At 41.3% G+C, this 18,255-nt stretch overlaps 1 protein-coding gene across 1 annotated transcript in view; it reads right to left on the reverse strand.

Annotated features, from left to right (window-relative positions):
- The window catches only part of zbtb16b (zinc finger and BTB domain containing 16b), a 33,006-nt gene extending 15,407 nt beyond the window's left edge, over positions 1-17,599 (reverse strand). Inside the window, exons 1-4 of the mRNA XM_008424969.2 lie at positions 17,496-17,599; positions 14,190-15,438; positions 8,935-9,032; positions 4,670-4,756 (exon numbers count right to left, since the gene is read on the reverse strand). Coding sequence (XP_008423191.1) covers positions 4,670-4,756; positions 8,935-9,032; positions 14,190-15,343 — 1,339 coding nt within the window. The 5' untranslated portion in view covers positions 15,344-15,438; positions 17,496-17,599. The remainder of the gene's footprint in view (positions 1-4,669; positions 4,757-8,934; positions 9,033-14,189; positions 15,439-17,495) is intronic.
- Between the last annotated feature and the right edge of the window lie 656 nt (positions 17,600-18,255).

An 18,255-nucleotide genomic window follows, 5' to 3' on the forward strand; every position in this document is an offset into this window, starting at 1 on the left:
AAATGTTTCAAAGTTTTGATAATGTTTCTTTGAAACCCGTTCACAAAGACGCACCACATAACCTCCTTTAGTAATCATGTTGCTAACTGTTTAAAAGTACAAAATGCAGGGAAGTGGATTGCTAGCTTGTATTGTTAATAACAGGTAACCTGCTGCTTACAATTAATTTAGATTTGGATTTGGTGTTATGTTCTGACTGCAGAGGTAAATGGATCAGAAATGCAGAGCTTTCCCCTCCTTACACTTCTCATGCATTTCTAATAAATAAACCATCAATGACTTGATAAACAAGTCATTGTCTGCGTCAGTATACATTTTTTTGCATCCAGATGACTGTGTATGCAAAGTATGCATTTTTTAATGCATGCCTTCAGAATTTATTAATGTCAAAGTCTATAAAATGTTATTTATTTTTAAAAAGTGTTGGTTGGCATAGTTGGTAGAGCAGGCGCACTATGTGCAGACGCTCCTCTCCTCGATGTGGAAGTCCTGGGTTCAGTTCCTGATCTTGGGACATTTGCTGCACATCTTCCCTCTTATCTCTTCAGTAAAGGTCACCGGTCTCAAACAAATCTTTAAAAAAATGAATTCAATTTGAAAAGAAGTCACAGTCTGTCTTTAAAGTCAGGAGTTTATGATGACATCAGTGTTGACATGTTCACCAGTGTGTAGGGGTGAAAGTGCTATAAACTGCATGGCCAAGCTCAGCTCAGTGTACACAGACTGTGTGCTGGCTCATGTCTGCTCTGTCACCCAGTTAAGCATACAGTCATACAGGCTACATTATGTCCCAGCCCTCACATGACCCATGTGCATTCATGCTTACTGTATGTGCTCAAGCACTAAGATCAGACACACACACACACCAGCACACACACAGAAAGCTACAGTACCTTAAACAACCCCGGGCGCTTATCAGTAGACTGCTAATCTACCCGAGTGACGAACAACCGTCTCAATAATTAATGCAACAAGAGATGCGTCGCTCGCATTTAAGCGCCATTCCACGGTCCGGTTCATTGAGGTCATGCGACGGCTTCGCTCGCCTCGATTCCTAGAACATTTCAAAAATATTCCGCACACAGGCCTCTGCGTTTCGCCTCTCATGAAACGACAGGCCTGTCCCGGCGCAAATAAATAACCAGGAGGCATAATGGCCCGAACGGAGCCCGGCTCAGTTCAGTTTGAGGCTTATTCGAATTAAAACCGGGTATTACCAGGAGGGTGCAGAGCGGTGACGGACATGCAATTAGGCGAGCTAAAAGGTCTGCATTAGGGAAGATGCATTAGAAAGCCTTGGCTGTATCTGAATAGACTACAGGAGCGTTTAATTAGGGCTTGGGCAGAAGGTAATATTATTCACTTGATGAAGCAGCCTGTAATGTGTGGAAACAGCACAGCTGTGAGTACACAAAGCCAGGACTCTTATATGGCCCGTTCCTAAAGGCAGATGTGCCAAAATGGTCAGCCAGCAGTGTTTTAAGCTAGCAGTCGCAGATAAGCCACAGTCTCGGGGTTTTCCAAAAAAATAATAAATAAAAATCCGGTGAGCTCGGTGCCCTGGAGCCTCGCCTCGGCTCGCCTTGCTGCGATGAAACAAACGCCTTTGTTGTGAGAGCAGTTTGGAGACAGATCCATTCTTTTATTTTGGGCACTGACAAGTAGGTCAGAGGAGACGGTGACAGTGCTGTGGTGAGGAGTAAACAGCAGCACATGATGTTGTTTTTCCTCCTCTTACTCCTGGCACCCAACACCAGCAGCAATGCCTCTACCCTCAGGACACCACGCACACACACAGGCACACACACACCGCCCTCCCTCCTCTCCCTTTGATCTCAAACTTCAGTAACCCACGGCCGTTCACCCCTGACATATTCAAATGGATATAGAGACTTTCACTGTAAACTAACGTCGCTGCCAGAATTACCTAATTGCCTCAGATTAAGGTCTTCCCAAAAAGTAGAGAAAATTTCCCCTCTGGAGGACATGGACAGTGCTGCAGCTGCTGAGGGCCCTGACAAGTGTTAATCTGCTCAGAGGAAACTCATTTGGCTCACTGGGTAAGTCACATGGCAAATTAAAGCAGGCATTGCTTGATCCCCCCCTCTCCTCCCCCCACCACTGAAAGATCCCAGTGTGTGTTTTTTAGGAGGAAACGTGGTAAACGGGAGCATTTCAACTTCTAACCTCCGCAGATCAGAGCTGATTAAGTTACCTGTGGCTCATGTCATACGGACGTGGGAGTGCGTCACGGCGGGCCGAGCCAAGATCATGACAAAATAACAGAGTAATGCCCTCCTGTACCCAGATCCAGCGCCAAGCTGAAACCGAGCTCTGGGTGTTTACAACTCACAGAGATGCGGGTAGAAACTTCTGGCCATCGTTAACACCCCTCCATGTCTGCATGCATTAAGTATTCATACTGCGTGTGCCACCTGGAGTTACAGTTACATGCCAATGCTCCTGAGAGGGTTATCACCTTTCTCTGACAGTAGCAGAAAAGGTGTGGATTCAGACACTGTTGGGCGTCGGACAATAAAACCACGGCTTGTTTCCGTCGCAAACATAAAAAAAAAAATAAAAAAAAAAAGATTCAAATCGCTGTCAGTAAGAGCCATGATAAAATAAAGTATATAAATGGAATAAAACAAGTTTAAAATCTAGTATTCTACATGGTAAAAAGTCACTGTTTACAGATAAGCACTTTTTGTTTTTAATCATAAAAATTAACATACTGTGAAAATAAATTTCTTGATATCTTGATTGCACTGCTCATCAACTGTGCTTTGCTCTCATTAGTTGTCTTTGTTTTCCTTTTACTTCTTTGCTTCCATTTGATTCATTTTAACAACATTGAAAAGCCAAACAAGTGTCAAAACACCAGAAAGATCACTGGTCAGTTTAGCCCAAAATCAGTTCCTCATATAACACATGCTCTGAATATCTTAATATCCCATCTGTTGTTTTCTGTTATAGTTCAATCATATTTATCTTGTTTTCTTATAGGGTTTTCATTCACATGTAGATGATATTTTGTAGGATATAGATAGTTGCATTTTAGCTTGTCTTCTGTCAGGAGGTTAAAAACCTTTTCCTATTTTATGCACAAAGACAATTTTTATAAACTAAAATATGAGTAATGGCTGCTTTGTATTCTTGGTTAACAATGGGTTAACAAACTTTTTCATGGAACCGCCAGCCTCCAGATATTTTCAGTGAATGTTTTCAGTTAAAAATAACTGAAAACAAACTGGTGTTTGACTCTGTTTTTATATTAATTTTGTATTTTACAAATTCATGTACAGCTTTTCACTAGTCTGTATTTTTTTTGCCACATCACATGATAAAAAGTGACATATAAGTAGTTAAATTCAGTAAATTAGAATATCTGAGTCTCGTTTGTCACATTAAAGTACCTTTTGAAAATAACAACCTTTAATAAGGTTTTAAACATGTTTCACAAAGCCCACATTCCTCTTTTTAAAAAGTTTTTTATTGGTCTGAAGCAACATTCAAATTTGAAAACATGTTTTCCTTAGTTGTAAGTGGGAAATCATCCTAATTAACAGAAATAAATGCTTTCAAATATCTGTATGTAGTTGACTTATATAATGTTTCACTTTGCAATAAACTTCGTATAAATAAATTGACTTTTCAATAATAATAATCTAAGTTATTTATAAAGTTTTAGAAAACAAAGAAATGTCAATATTTCCCAATACAATAATTGACATTCCTCACTACTATTTTATTTTTTTGTATGTTTATTTTCTCTAATCATGATTCCACCACCATTTTCCCTTAACTTTAAAATCTCTGTGACTAAGATTTAAATTGGAGATGAACAAAAATAAAAAAGGTTCTTTCAGCAGGTTAATAATTTCTGTAACATTTTACTAAGTCAAGATAAGCCGATACACAACTTTGAGTATTCTAATAATTTACGCAAATATCTGATAAAAAGTGCTCCAATCTGTTATTGAGTTATAAACTCATAGGAGTTTCAGAACTTTACAGGAAAGTGTGAACAGACTGGAGCATCTGGCTGGTTGGGGGTCATCCCAAAGGCCAACAGGATCATGCAATGTCCTGCAGCAGATCCTTCCTTCTTGTACCCAAACAATCAAAACAAAACAAACAAATCTCATATAGAAAATGACCAAACAGCAAAAAACAAGCCAGCTAACAGAGGGGAACATGTACCTGCACCCAAGAAAACATGGCCACACAAAAAAATCCAAATGTAAACACCAGAAAAAAAACACACAGATTCATCAATAATCATTGTTACCAGATGACTGATGTAATCCACAAACGTTCTTAATTATCAGTCATTTTTAAAAGCATATGGGTGTCAGGTAAGTAATTTCAAAGCCATGATCAGGAAGGAAGGTGAGGACAGTATGTCTGAAACTGTAACGCTGCATTGCGCTGCGCGGCCCAGGCTGCGGTGGGTCAGGATGCCAGGAGATATTAGTGGGTGATATGTGAGAGGCCTCCCACCTCCCTGTTGATAAATTATGGAGCATCATGACAGGAACAGTTTAACCCAGCCAGCATGACAAGCAAGTTTAGACCCACGATCACATGAGTGTCGTAGTCACGGCTTACTCAACAGCTTTAAACACTCTCTCTCTGGGTGGAGCGGACTGTTGGTTCGAGTAAATACCTGTGTGTGTTTGCCTGTGGGCCTCCAGAGCATCCTCTGAGGAGAACGTCGCTCCGCACTGATCGCACACCAGCGCTTCTGCAGGAGCTGTGGGTGACATCAAACCCAACAGAAATCAGCAAACATACGAGTCTCTGTGTGTCACTGCAAAATGTTTAAATGCAGACTTGTCAGGATTCAGTTTCTCAGATTTGTGCTTCTCTCGTTATAATCATTTCCGGTATTTTTACGATGATTTCTGTCTTACTGTTTAGATTTTCTGACAAACATTAAAAAATTAATACATTTGTAGGAACTTTGGTATAAATGATGCTTTTTTTTTTTTGTAAAAAAAAAAAAAAGTTTCCGACTGGCAGACAGTGGTCTAAATCTGATCTGGGCTTCAATGAAGTCCCAGATTAGGCAACAGACTCTGGAATTTTGACTAAAAGCAAAACACTGCTGGGTAGTCCAAGTTCTGTAAAATAAAAAAAACTTGATGCCTTTCTCCTTAATGCATATTTTCGATCTTTTTTGCATTTTGTAAAACATGAGAATCCTTCAACTTTGTTTTTTACCTGCATTTTTAAAAAATAAAATCTGGAACAGAGAAATTAGTCTAGAAACAAAAATAGATTAGGAATATTATTGTTTTTTTCTCCTCATCACTCTTGGTCAATGACATATGTCCATTTTTATGTTTGATTTCTTGAGACCCCATTGATCAACCTTCTGCCATCTGTGGTTTCATTGATAAATGCGATGTGAAAAATATTGTAAAGATGTCAGGACAATGACCAAAGAGTGAGAACTATCTTTTAAAAGCTAAAATGCTTTTCATTTCAGAATGTGAAAAGTCCCATTTTTAAGAATACAGGGTTTCCTTCTGACAGTGCTGACATTTCTCAATAATGAGTGAAAAAGTAAAAAGTAAATTCCACACACTGCCTTGCAAAAGCAGATTTCAATGTATTATTGGGGGATTCGGTGGCTGCATTTCCATTAAAAATGTTAAAAATCTGTTTTCTGATAATGTAAAAAAAATAAACAATTTTGCAGTTGCAGTGTTTCCATCAGATTAGAAATAACTAAACTCATGGGTGAATCAGCTTGTTTACATAAGTCATCAAATGCATGGCAGTGACGGATGTAAACAGTCGTATGAGATATATTCATAATTCATCCACGGCGCTGGCGCTCCATCAGCCGTCAGAGGAAACATGTCGTCTTCTTGTCCTCTCTTCTTCGTGGCTTTCCGAAATTGCCGTTTGTTTCCATTAAGCAGATTTATTTGTGTAATTTCAGTTTGCACAATTCTCTAGTTGAAAGGAAAACGATGCCTTGTTTTTCCAGTTTTTACAAAACTGTTTTAAAAATTGTGGTAATATATTCATAACACAGTGTCACTAATTTGTAGAATCACCTGTTGATGAATATCTACACAAGTTGGACACCAGAACAAGTTGAACTCAGACTGGATGCAGAGTGTCTGTGAACGTTGCCATATATTAAATCAGATGGTTAGTTCTGTCTTTAAGCATTTAAATCCTCTAAAATGTCCCTGTATTTTCCTCCATGCATTTTTCCCATAAACTCTATTTGGCCTCCATGACATAAAAAACGCTAAGAAAAAGAAAAGCTTGTTACCCTTTGAGGACACCGTCTTCAGGGTAATATGCAACTAAAACTTTCCAACACATATAAATTTTATACATGCAAAGCAAAAAAAAATTCATTTTGGTTTTATGTGACCAGAGTACCTTTGTAATATTTCCCGTCTGCCTTACCTGGCTTGTGGTAAACTGTAAATTTGACTTCTTATGGCACTTATTCAACTATGGTTTTCTTCTGGCCACAGAGTGACAAGAACAGAGACTTTCTTCATCCACAAAGGCCTGAGTTAGTGGCTGTAACATGACAAAGTGTAAGAAAAACAACTTTTGCAAGGCTCTGTCCTTTCTGGCTGCAGAGGAAGCCTGGTTTAAGTGAACACAGTTGAAAGAAAGGTAAAGAAGTCACCGGAGAGCCGCGTGTACACACTTGTGCTTTTCTGTTGTTTAACAAAGGAAGCAAATGTGAAAAAGTACAATGGAGTACAGGACAGACAGAGGAGGGGGACCGGAGGGGGCAGTAGACGGTGTGCAACGACCCATCTTTTTCTTCTTCCTGACAAAAAAGAGGAAAGCAACGCTGAAGAGTTTTATTTACCGTGGCCTGTTATCAGACTCTGAACAGTGAGCAGACTGTCTGCCTGAGAGGCCACAGAAGGACCGGGTGTTCTCTGTACAGCAGACGCTTCCCGCCTGCGGCGCATCCCTTTATCACCAAAAAAAATAAAAAAATAAATCCCACTTCAGAGTCAACATCCCAAATCCCAACGCATGGACTGTAACTTCAGGTCACCTTTGCAATGCCCTTGTCTATTCTGATATAGACATGAAAGAGACAAGTATGCATACATCCCATTCTTGTTCTGCACTCACCTCACACCTGCACTGACAGACACATTGGACTAATATGTGTGCTCACACATGCACAGACTCACGCACACACACAATTTCTCTCTCTCTCTCTCTCTCTCTCTCTCTCTCTCTCTGTGTGTGTCTCTGTTGCACGCAGCTGTTTGGATGTGGGTTGGCTCTCACTGAGATGTAAATCGGTTGCAGATCCATACTGGCCCAGGGCTCATTCACTGATCTATTTTCTGCTCAGCTGGCTTTAAATGAAGTTAAAATGACTCATTAAAACACCCACAAGCTTTGGGAACTCTGAGCACTACAGCCTAAATGTGGTCCTCTTTCAACTCTTTGCACAGTGCACCACTGTTCCCAGAGCTGCACGCAAATAACAAAAAAAAAAAAAAAAATCCTCAATCTGTTCATTTCTCAAAACCCCCCGTTCTGCTTCGTTTTGTCTCGCACAACATATAAAAATAAAAAATATATGTATATATTAAAAAAACTCTGTTTGAGAACGGTCTTGTGCGGCAGTAACAGTGGAGTTAAGTGTTGTAGATCCTGATGTTGTTTGACGCCGTCCAGCCCGGTGTGTCGTGCCCGCGTGAGATTGTGTGATAAGGGGGAAGAGGAGAACACAGTGCATTGTCTTGTGCAGTCAAAGGCACGGAGTGTGCTCTCATCCATAAACCATCAAACTGTCTCCAGACGCGGCTGCAATCGTCCTCCATCAAAACACTTTGTCTGGCATACCAAAATAAGAGCCAGCATCGAGCTGAATACCAAATCAGCCCATTAGAGCGGCGGAGCACTCGCTCCTTAGCAACCAGCGGGATCTGAGGCTGCTATACTGAAATACACAGTGACAAAGAAATGAGATCCACATCTATCTCTCTCTTTTTCACCCCCCTCACACCCCCACTCCCCATCTCTTCCCTCCTTCTAGTATTATGGGGTTGACACGTCGGATGGGGAGAGTTTATGCAAAAAATTCAAATGCGGTTAAAGGTGCTGCTGTTATGGATGTCGGTGCGAATTGAAAATCAAAGCATGCTGTGAAGGTCTGAGAGTGATGCAAAACAATGTGTGTGTTCAGGGCTGAGCAGAACGGGGGGAAAAAAAAAAACCCAGGAAGACACAGGTGAAGTTTAAAGGAGCAGATTCTCTCACATCTGTCAGCGGCGTGCCATTCCTGAACAATCCTCAGAGAGCAGGCAGAGAGGACAGGGGACTCTGCCTTGTCTCTAACATATATTCAAACTGAGCTTTGTGTGTGTGTTTTTTTTTTTTTAGTTTCATTTTTAGTCTCTGATCCCTCCTCTGTCTCTCTGCACCCCCCCTCCCACCCCACCAACTTCTCCCTCCCCATCCTCTTTCTCTATTTTGGATAAAGTAGCTGGGAGAGCAGTCAGGTCTGATTAAGTCTGCATTTGGGTACAGTGTGTTCCTGGACACACATCTGCGAGCGAGCCATCACACACGCTTCGGAAAACGCTGGCAGAACACCCAGGCCTGCCGGCAGCTCATGATGTCATCACTCAGAAGGGGCAGAGCTGGCGAGCCGCCATTCTCTCTCTCTCTCAAAAAAAAAAAAAAGAAGAAGAAAAAGGAAAACGGGAACGATTCAAATGGAAAAGAGAGGCCCGGCGACCTCGGCGTGGGAAAGAGAGCGTGATCCAAGCGTCGGGATCGGGACTGACTGCTGAGGGAGGAATCTGGGGTGGGGGGTTTGGGTGGAGGAGGGGGTGAACAGGTGCATCTGAAAGGCCGCAACCACTGTATGGAGAGCACCGATGTGCAGAGGCTGAGTACGTGAGAGTTACTAAATACCTGCGTGAGACAGCATGTGCATCCTGAGCCGCATGCTGTCCTGGAAGTGTTTGCCACAGTATTCACAGCTGTTGCCCTTCTCCTCATTATGAAGCCTCCTGTGAAAAGAACGACACACTGATGTGAGAGCACTAATGGAGGAGAAAAATGCAGCGAGAACACACTTGTAATAATTTTTCATTTATTTCACGCAGACGGACGGCTGCTCATTGATCAGCAGGAACAGAAAGCGGCTGACTGCGGTTTACCTGACTCCTTTCCCGCACTAGGATAGAGACCGTCAGCATTATGACAACATAACCAGATTTAGACCGGTCACTCGTTGATGAACATCAACGCTGCTTTTTTCAGGTGGAAAAGACATGGAAACAAGCAAACAAACTTGTGCAGGATGGTGAAAATTACTGACATTTTCATTTGACAAGTACAAATTTGAGGAATTTGAGCTGAAATCCTGTCATAAATATTTTAGTCCAGCAGAAAGTTGGAAAACGTCAGTGAATTTTAATCTAAAGTTGTTTCAAATGACAAAAAGAAAAACGTGTCACTGCACTGTAAAATAGAACATAAATATAAACTAAGTGGCAAAAAATCCACAAATTTTATGCTTACGCTGAATTGTAAGACTTACAACTTTGATGACGTGTTTTCCCCTTGTGTTTTTTACATTTGTTTAGTTTTCCACAAACTTTCTTAAAGTATTTCCATCTTCAATTCAGTATATTGGTTGTTACTCTGCATTATCTTTATGTGACATCCAATGGCAGTCTCTGCCCTCTAGGCTGGTGGGACAAAAACAAGGAGGGGTCAAAAGGAAAATGATTAGTAAAAAAAATAAATAAATAAAATGCACTGTGAACATTAGCAATTATGGTGAAGAAAGTAAAACGGAGCCACAGAAACACTATTTTAAACTACAGTTGGCAAGCTAGCCTGTATTTCTGTAAAGCAGCCAATTGCAGGCTAGTTACCCAAATAGCCTGAATAATTAACCAGCTGAGGTTTTTTGATAAACTTGCAGAGTTACTTTAAAAAGTGTGTTAACTTTTTTTTTCTTTTTAGCTGAATTATGGTGATTAATAATCATAAGTTCAAATGTTAGGTTTCATTTAATCATGTATTTTTTGGGAGGATTTTGCATGTAATTCTCCTTTTCCAGGTGATTCTAAACCTACTGGAACGGTTGAGGTTTATAATAATAGACAGACTGCGATCACACCAAATGAGCAACCTAACCTTTTCCTTACGGTAAAGTCGGGATGGCCAGATACGGCCAGATGAAACAGAGACAAATTCATCATACTTTTCTACTGTTTAAAGTCATTTTTCATGAGAAAGCAGAGAAAGTGCTGGACTGACTGGAATAGTCTAAGCCTAAATAGAAAACGAGCAATTCTGTACTGTCCCTCTCCCACCTTTTGCTTGTCACAGGCATCTAGCTGACTGTGACAAGCTCTAAAGTTATTTGCTCACTTGCAAAATAAGCAAATCATTTTATTTGTGTTTTATGATATGAAATATTTCAAGATGGTAATGCTGTGGAAGCTGAAGGAATACTAAGCATCACTCTTATTAAGGAAGCTGTCAAAACTGCAATTACTTACTGACTAGCTAAAACCAGTTTGTTATACAGGTAAATGGTAAGTAAAATGGTAGGAAACTACATTTTTTAAAAAACTTTATTTTTACAACAGTAGGATTGGAATAACTTTTTTCAACTGCTGTGCATTAATCAATAGTGTTGCCTTTAGTTGAGATTATTATACTATGAGAATCTGGACCACGTCTTTTCTGCATCTTTTCTTTAGGGCCTCTGGACTTGGAAGCATCACTATTCTTTAAAAAAACAAACAAAAAAAAAAACGGGAGTGTTTTAATTCCTGCAAGAATCCAAGGCTATATGCAGCATCATTAGTCTGAGAGGCCCTTGGAGTTGTGAATCAACGCATGAATGCTAAAAGCACACAGACAATAGGATATCTGGCTAATTTCAGAGTGCAGACAAACGTGTGCCTCCACCCGCCAGCACTTCAAGACTGCAGCCACGCACACAAACACACCGAGAGCATGCACACAAAGTCACATCCCAGCTGAATAAGCTCTCTCTCGCACACACACACACACACACACACACACACACACACACACACACACACACACACACACACACACACACACACCTACACACACATAAATATACACACAAGCTTTTCCTGTGTTTGCAATGAAAAGATGATTCGCCAAAGCTCCGCCGGCAGCAAAACCTATCATATCATATCACACACAACCCAAGCATGCAAGGCATCTGTACTGTTATCCTTATATCACCCCCCTACAACAGAGCACGTGGCCTGAAAAAGAGTCTGCACTCAGGCACGCGCTCAGGCAGCGCTCAAAATGAATGAAACCTGAGACGTTGCTTAACGCACATTAACAACATCAGGAGAGCAAAACAGGAACTCCGTACCAAAGATTAGGTTTTATTTTGGCTGTGGAGAGTCTGTCTAACGCGACTTACAGAGCGCTTTTTTATTCTAACGTGTAACACGTGGAGGTTTATTAATAGAGGGATGAACTTCAAAACACACACACACTAGAAATAGTCAAAATAAGTTAAATTATAAATAATTATAGGATGAGGTAATGAGGAAATAAAATGCAGCGGTGTTTATAGCTTAAGTTCTCGAGTTTAATTTATTTCAATATTTATTCCTTGTGTTTTAAATAGTAACTATGTACATTCACAGTTTAATCAAAGAATATTAGCAGCTACAATTAAACAGAATACAATATTTAAAGCAGTGAATAGGTACGTTCAGATGGCCTTCGTGCTTCCCATTAAAGGGTCTGTAAGATAAAAAGCAAACTGAATCGGTTTGACAATGATCTTTTATTTAAAAACTAATAAAAGCAACTTTAGATCATTCTTAAAATACAAAAAGCTAGCAAATGTAGAGACTTTAAAAGCAGAATGAAGTTTGCTCTCTGGCTCTTGTTTCTGCAGAAGCTGTGTGGAGTAGATAGAACCGAGCTTTGCTTTTCTACGACCAACCAGAGAAAAGATCGTCGAACCCATTAAATATAAATGTACATTTTGTTGTCCTTGCATTGGCGTAAGAAACGAACTCCAGCGATGTTTTCCAGATAACAAAATGTGTTCTTTACTACATTGTTTGTGTGTTCTTTATTACACAAACGTTTGTGAACATGAAGTTTGACTCAAACGTGATGCTGAGGTGTATAATTTGGTCTAAATGACTCACTGACAGGCTTCAAAGTTGTCTTGCGGGTCTCTTAAAATGTGTGTTGATTACTAAAACTTCATCTTTGTCCTGACTGAGCTGGGAAAACCACTCATGACTTAATTATAACTTAAATAGTTTATAATGGGGCATTAATCTACCGTGGATCATCAGGAGGGATGTAAACGCAGAGCGGCGTTTTATCAGACCTCGTTGGTTTGGTCATTTATTTCTGAACTTTTTCAAGTCATGAAGAATCTGAAACGTTTGATGAGATGATTCAAATTCAGCCCAAAGGTACTTTTACTGCATAGTTCATGTTTTCACAATTATACATTGTTCCTGTCGCATCGCTGAGGTTAAATAGTCGGTGCATTTTATTTTTTAATTACCCCATTATACTTCTATTACTACAATAATGAACCATTTCTAAGTTTCTAAACAATTAACTCATGTTTCCACCATTTAAAATTTAAGGTATTTTGCACATTTTTTTCTACCACTAGTGTCAGACTTTAGAAAGGGGCAGTAGCCCAGGGCCCTGGTGTAAGGGGCGCCACAAATATTATTATTATTATTTTTTTAAATTTGTATTATTATTATTTACATTTTTTTAGCTAATTCTATTTTGCAACCATTGTCCTGAACATAAAACTCACAAGCTGATACCAGATAAGTTTCATTAATAGTTTGGAATTTTTATAAATATAAACAATTGTCAAGTATTTGAAAATAATAGATTTCTCTGCAAATAACATGGGGGAGTTTTTGGCACCAAAACTGACTCCAGCCCAGGGGCTCAAATCCTTGTGAGTCCGGCCCTGTAGCACATATTCCTTGGGTTTGTTTTGGTGACATATTTAGGAGTTTGTTTACATGTCTTTACTTCCAACCCAGACCATTTGAATTTATTTAGCTCCTCAGTCTGAAACTGTGCCAGGAGATTCGAAGACGACAGCAGCAAATGTCAGTCTGCAGATCAGGTGAATGCTCAGTGACCTGGTTACAGACTTACAGCAACTTCATTGCATCCTCGAGCAGCGCCACCAACCTGCGGACATCAGTCTGTCTCCATGAGTAAGGAACGCTCATCGCTAAATATCCCACAGGATGCTTTCTTCCCCCCCCTCACCCCCCTGTTTTGGTGGCGCTTTTTGGAGTGGCACGCAGCTGAGATGTCAGCCGCAGGGGTGAGCAGGCGAAGGCTGTGATCCTAATCGTAGGTTAGCAGCATATTAAGGGCTCGTTGTGTTGCTAATGATTAATGATGACTCAAACACTGCCCATCTCGCACAATTAGAAGCATCTGCAATCAAGCTAATGAGTTTTTCATGGAAATAGTTGGTGGGGTTTTTACGTAGAGTGACAAAACACGAGCTGACAGGCTCATAAATAAAGCAAAAATAATAAAAAAGAAAACACAACAACAAGAGAGCGAGTCGCGAAACAGAAGTTATCCATCATGCTGCTGAGGCGTCCAGCCTTGTCCCCGCTGAGAGGCTTCTCTCCGTTGATGTGAAGGAATGCATATCAAATAGCCTGGGAGACGGTCTGTTGTGCGAGGCACACGTCTGCGCAGATAATCAAAGGGAATTTAAAAAACGGGGCTTTGTAAATAACGGCGTTATGTGACACGGAGGCCTCTTTACATCAATCCCCCCCTTCCCCTCACAAAGACCTGATTCAAAAGATCCACTGTCAAAACATGAGCGCAGGTGTCCCTCTGAATAAATTACCATATTCACTGTTGCTTCTTCCAGCTTCTGGATCATAGTATTTAAACATCAGAGAGAAAAAGGATGACCTGTGATCAGAACTTAGTCTTTCTCATCTCATTTTTTTAATAAAGTACATGAACACAATGACTGGCGGATCTCTAAATCACCCTCAACTATCTGGATGATGATTTATATTTGAATTCCCACACTTGAAATTTATACTTATTGGTTGTTTAACTTGTCTAGGCCTTTTGGGCATCAGAAGGACGTGAAAGTTGGATGTTTGCACACTTACCTGTGCTGCTCCACAGCCTGTCTGCTATGCAGCTGGAGGCCACATTCACCACAGCACTGCTGGCCCTGAGTCTGGCCCTCATGCCTCATTCCTGCTGCAAACTGGCCCAGCCTGCTCAGCAGCTCTCTGTGCAGTAGGCCGTGGTGCAGCAGGCCGCCGTAGGCCCTGGGATCCAGCGGAACGCCCAGAGCCGGCGCCACTGAAACGGACACCGGCAGCCCCTCTCCCGTGTGGTTGGAGGCCATGGAGTAAATGGAGGCCAGGTGTTTGTCCGCGATCCCGGGGAAACCATCAAGAGCATTTGTCGCTGCTTGTCCCCCGTCTTCAGAGCCCGTGTTCAGCTCTCGGGCGCTGGTGATCACGCTGCCTCTGAGGGGCGTCCCCGGGCCCTCATCTCTCGGCTGCTCGGACGTGCCAGTCGCCTCCCCTGCGCCGGATAACTTGCTCTCACAGGTTTCGTTGTCATCCACCTGCATACGCTCTGATTTGATACTTCTGGCAGGATCCAGGGTCGAGTTGTCACAAACCTGCTGGGAGCTTTCCATGTCGACCTCAGCATCTAGTTTGGGACTTCTTTGAGGAACTGCATCACACTCCGGATCCGGTGACGTTCTCTCTGCCATGTGGTACAGAGCCAGGTGGTGGAGGGCGGTGGGAGTGCCGCACTTTGTTCCATCCTGTAAGGAATGCTTCTTGGACATCAACATATGCCTCCAGTGCCTGGCCCGACCGTGATCGCCATGATCTCCAGAGCTGTGATTCCTCAACGCCACCTCTTCGGTTTCCTCCGCTTGGATGGTCTCGAGCACCTTCAGGCACTGCTCTTCCAGGTACTCTATCTCCAAGATCTCAGCGGCGTATAGTAGGTCGTCCAGGTCCTCGGCCGTGRCCTGGAGGGAGGCGGTGTAGGCGTACTCGAGGATCTGCTGAAAGGTCTTAGGAGAGAGGAAGTCTAGAGCGTAGCGCAGACTGCTCCGGTGGAAAAGGATCTCAAACATCTTGCTGGTGCAGGCCAGGACGGTGCGGTGTGCCGGAAACTCCTGGCCGTCCACAGTGATAATCACGTCACACAAGGTGCCGGTCAGGCGCATCTGATTGGCCCGCTGCAGGAGCGTGCTGGAGTGAGTGGGGTTGTTGAGCTGGAGAACACCCATGTTTGTCAGAGCAGTGTCCACTCGGGTCTTTGCTGAGCCCACGCATGAGGTGTGGCTGTCCTGCCTTCTTCTCTCACCTTCAGCCGGTTGTAGCTCTGTGGTTTTGGTGGAGGAGGGAAGACAGAGAATCAATTCTGCCTGATTTACAAACAGAAGCAGCCCAAAGCATTCTATTTTAATTTATTGTTGAATAGTCCCACGTCTTGGCATAGTAGYTGGTTTTATACGTAACATTTTTACCCAATACATTTACCTAAACAGAATCAAGAAWAAAATGAAAATGCACATGGGCTGCGCAATATTAGAACAACTTATGATGGTAATTTTAATTTTTTAAATTGTGAAATCAGGAAATGCATATTTTCCTCTCTTTTTTCATTTCAACCATTCCGCCTGTCTCTATGACCTTAAGCATCTGATCTCTATCATGTRAGTTGTGACTAGCTACTGCTGTGAGACGCCGCCTGACAGGTTTATTAGCCATCAAGGTGTGGATTTCTCACATTGGAAATTTATTGGCCCACTATTTTTGCATTTAATAGCCTGTGACGATATTTAATACATGGATATTGTGATTATGATATTTTTGATTTATTGTGCAGCTCTAACATCTAATTGGTCAGAAATTAGAATCAACAGGTCATATCCTAAAATAATCAACACATGGATGAAAACTAGAAATTCCCACCGTTATCTGTCTTTAAATGTGTCAAACAGCATTGTATGTTTAGTTCACTAAAACATCAGTTAAAGGTTAGTGACATGTACTTGGATGCATAGTTGAAGATAATCTTGCATTTTGTTTTTATTTAAATGTCTAATTTAATGTCCATCAAAGAATCTGAATATTTTTCTCCCATGTTATCATCCATGAAATAATAAAAAAAAAAAAAACCCAAAATATTACCTAGTAAAAGTTTGATTTGTGCATTTCTGCTTCTGACAGTATTAGAAAATGTAATTTTTCCCCCTCATTAAATGGATTTTATTTTCTTTTTATTAATTTTTGAGATACAAAAATACAAATATAATGTGTGACCAATATTACTTTTTAGTAGTTATGTCGGATATATGAGGATAAAACYTAGATGAGCTGACCGATCTTAATTGGACGAGCCCCCATATCAAATTCTRATCAGGGCCCCTGTGACTCCCTGGACCGCCTCTGCTTGTGTAAAGATTGTTAATTACACTCCAATGGAAACTTTTATCTAAGCTCAATCAAAAGGAATATTTTCTCAGCAAAACATTAAATATTTAATCACATTCAGTGAAATATGTTTTCCCGAGTGATGTCTTCAGAAGCCTTATTTGATGCAGCCTCCGTGTTTATGTATTTTAATTAAGAATCAAAGGCAGACAGCAGGTCGATAAGCGCAGAGCAACAGTTTCCATTGCAGGTGATTAGTCTGAGGGCTCGTTGTGAGCGGTCACGTCGCTGTAATAGCGTCTGCATACTGAGAGGTGACGGTTCAATTTGTCAAGCTCCTCACACACATCTCTGCTCTCAACAGGTAGGCTTGTTTCTAACAAACGCCTATAACGGATGATTATCGGTTAATCTACGCCGCGCACGTGCGCCGGTGCTCATTTAACGCTTCAACAAGTTATCAAACTCCCCTAAAAYGATTCCTCCTGTACTCCAGTGTGTAATTTAATCCTTTTAAATCCCAACACTAGTGACATGTCTGACGTTTTTGTGTTTACCGGAGCACTTCAGCGGCACCTCTGCTGATGCTGACATCCTCAACTGACCGCAACACCGGAGCGCATCAGGTGCAAATCCGCGTTCATTAGCTCAAACACGCCGAGGCAAACGAACCCCGAGTCTGCGCGCGCTCTTTCCGTCTGCGCTCCTGTGTGTGCGCGAGGGAGCGCATCCTGTCCGAAAATAACAGACCCAGTTTGCTGGAAATGGACCACTGACTCTGAACAGTCAAGTTTTCTAAAATCCCAAATCAGGCACAGGGATAACTTGTCTCGATTTCCACATATCTTATGGAGCGAATCCGTTTGTAATCTGACCAAACTGGTTTTATTTACAAAAATATACCAAAAAATATGTAAAACGAACTAGCCACTAAAAAGTATTTGAGGGAAATTTTCGATTGGAATAAAATGAGAGAGTCAAGTGACAGAGCTTTTTTCTTACCTCCGTTTTCTAAAGTCCTCCGCTGATTATCCAGGCAACATCATGCTTACACATTTCACAGTACCCGCTCCAAACTCAGTCCTGCTTCAAGTAAGCAAATCATCAGCCTGCCACCAAAYGTCAATTTAGCTGAGGGGAGGAAACGGGWGTTCCGAGTTGGGCTTTCAAAATAAAATACCTTTATCAGAACCACATGTTGAAGCAGTAACGGGACTAATCCGAAGAGGAAAATCWTGATTTATGAGGCTAAACCTCTAAAAATGGCAACAATRCTTTTTATTCCAAAGGATTGGCWTAAGGGTATCAAATTAGGGGCAAATATTAAAAACCTGGAAAACGTTGCAGCCAAATCGTATTTACTGAAAAACAKCTACATCTGCTCTACACACAAGACAAGCAGACTTGTCTTTTACCTTTATGAACAGATATTTTGCTTCCCAAATGTCCAGTTAATGTCTATTTATCACCTGTCMTTTCAACATTTTTAGGAGGGGTGTCCCAAGATGACATTCAGTAGCAGGTTGCTTATGAATGTCAACAGAGGTGAATCCATATGTGTCCTGATTAATATTTAGAGGTTTGTAATGCTAGTATGGGCGGTCTATGGGCAGACCACCTATTACAGTAATTTGGAATGATCTTTCGGGTCAAATATAACTACGCTACTGTTCAAATTTAGCCCAAAAATGCAAGTTTGATACATCTTGGATGGAGTAATGCAGACTAGTGTAGAGCTGTAAAATTTGTAAGTTATAAAAAC

Source organism: Poecilia reticulata, linkage group LG13, assembly GCF_000633615.1.
Source record: "Poecilia reticulata strain Guanapo linkage group LG13, Guppy_female_1.0+MT, whole genome shotgun sequence".
In the NCBI taxonomy this organism is placed as follows: Eukaryota; Metazoa; Chordata; class Actinopteri; order Cyprinodontiformes; family Poeciliidae; genus Poecilia; species Poecilia reticulata.